At 34.9% G+C, this 2,029-nt stretch overlaps 1 protein-coding gene across 1 annotated transcript; it reads right to left on the reverse strand.

Moving 5' to 3' along the window:
- Positions 1-12: 12 nt before the first annotated feature.
- On the reverse strand, positions 13-1,908 carry LOC107302055 (homeobox protein PKNOX1-like). Its single transcript, XM_015831180.1, has 2 exons — positions 1,115-1,908; positions 13-431 (listed from the first exon to the last, which is right to left on the reverse strand). The coding sequence occupies exons 1-2, from the start codon at positions 1,251-1,253 to the stop codon at positions 220-222; spliced, it is 351 nt and encodes a 116-aa protein (XP_015686666.1). The 5' UTR covers positions 1,254-1,908; the 3' UTR covers positions 13-219.
- Positions 1,909-2,029: the final 121 nt, after the last annotated feature.

Here is a 2,029-nt window from a genome sequence, read left to right on the forward strand (position 1 = left end):
TCAAAATTAAAAGCAAAAAACAACACATTTGAAAGAAGTTGCTGCACCTGCAAAGACACTCTTTAAGCTTACTATGAAATACAAAAAAGTGCACTCTTCTATATCTACATATAAAACTTATTAGAAATAAAACTTGTGTAAAATGTTTGCTGTGCAAACTATAAAAAGTCAGTCAGTTCATTGTCTTTCCTAATATTTTAGGTCAGCTCCTCTTGCTTCCTATTGCAGAGAATCACTGTTATCCAAGACCAGCCCACTGATATTTGTAGTTGAGAGGTCTGTTCCATCATCTTCAGTGCTGTCTACAGATTCATCCTCACTTTGCCCTGCCATCATGACTTGCTGAACAGCCAAAGTAGTACCATCAGATGAAAGTGATTGGAGACTGTCCACATTCATGTTGACGGGAGCTGTAATTGTTACAACAGCTCCTAAAAATGGAGAAAAGTAGAGATCCAATTGGAAAAAAACAATTAGATATTTTTTTAAAAAACCCACAACTCATTCTGAAATATTCATTTCATCTTATTTTCTAAAATAAACCAAAATAAAGTTTTAGATTGAATGCTGCAAATTTAACAATTGGAAATGAATTACAATTACACGGACTATCTAATCCATTCTTTTCTTCAGTAAGTCATTTTAATGACATTGTGTTCATTTTGTTTTAGTCTAGTTTGGACTGAATAAGAATTCAGAATTTTGGAAGTGTTAAGGCATTACTACCTCAAACTAGCATTACAAGATTTGCAGCATCTGGGGCAATTATTTACATACTAAGTTGGACATCAGTAGTTAAGCTAATATATTAAAGCTGTGACATACGGAATTAAATATCGGAACAGGGATATTTAGCTTCAATGCACCACTATAAATATACTTGTCTGATCATGGAAGGGAAGAAAGTTCCTGTTTGGCAGATAGTAATCATTTCTATTTTCTATGCAGTCCATGAAAATGTATTTAGTAAAGTAAACCTATATTAATTCATTATTTTCAGTAGGCTTCATACAAAGAAATTGAATAAAATATTTACAAATTGGCTCATCAATCAGCAAAGTAAAAAATAAAGCCATTTTTTAAAGCTATTTAATGAAGTAAAGCATCTGCTTACCGTCTGACATAGTAAGTTCGTTAGTTTGATGCTGAGCTACTCCTGATGCAATGGAGTCTGGCCAGAACCTCTGAACTGGTCGGTTTTGGGCTGTTTTCTTCTTTGTTTTTGGTGTTTCAGAACAGCTAGAATCCAACATTGGCTGGAGAATTCGCCTTCTAGCATTGATAAACCTACACAAGGGCAAAACATAAACTTCCAAATTAACTATAGAAATTTGGTATTTTCTAATTAGGACTTTTTAAACTAAACAACTGAGCAAAAAATAGTATAAGTGCTTCTTATTTACTGATGCACTTTACAATTTCAGGTCTATATTTAAACTTTTTCTTCTCAAAAGAGACTACAAATAATTTTGAGTCTTTTTAAAATATGGCCACATTCTTACATTTTCATACAATTACTAATAAATCAATCTTTCACAATTTACCACCAATCAATCAAAATCTTGGGCTAAATCAAATCTACAATTTTATTATTTTGACAGGGATACTTGCTTTGATAAAGGTTTGAGCAAAGCTCTAAGTCAGAGCTCCTTGGAAAAGCAACAAGGAGCAACTCTCCTTCCTCTGTGAGCAAACTATCATGTTCCTTTCTGTGGTTCTGCTTTGCAGATTCCTCCCCGTCCTTAGAGCAGCCTTCTCCTGCAAAAGTGGCTAAAGGGCATCCAGATTGGTCAGTTTGGGCAATGTGTTGAAATCCTCCCAGTTGTCTGGGAATCCTCTCACCGTGTACCAAAGGTCTTTCAAACTGGGTTGCATCCAACAATCTGAGGAATGCCATAATCACCTCCTTAAGGCAGGGCTTTTCAACCTTTTCACCCATTGTACCACTTTTAGGATATGGCAACATCCGAGTACCACCAGTCGCCTAGCAAGGTGTCAAAAACTTGATGACCAAAAAAAACAAAAAAAA

Source organism: Protobothrops mucrosquamatus, unplaced genomic scaffold (assembly GCF_001527695.2).
Source record: "Protobothrops mucrosquamatus isolate PMUCROS unplaced genomic scaffold, P.Mucros_1.0 scaffold24510, whole genome shotgun sequence".
Classification (NCBI taxonomy): domain Eukaryota; kingdom Metazoa; phylum Chordata; class Lepidosauria; order Squamata; family Viperidae; genus Protobothrops; species Protobothrops mucrosquamatus.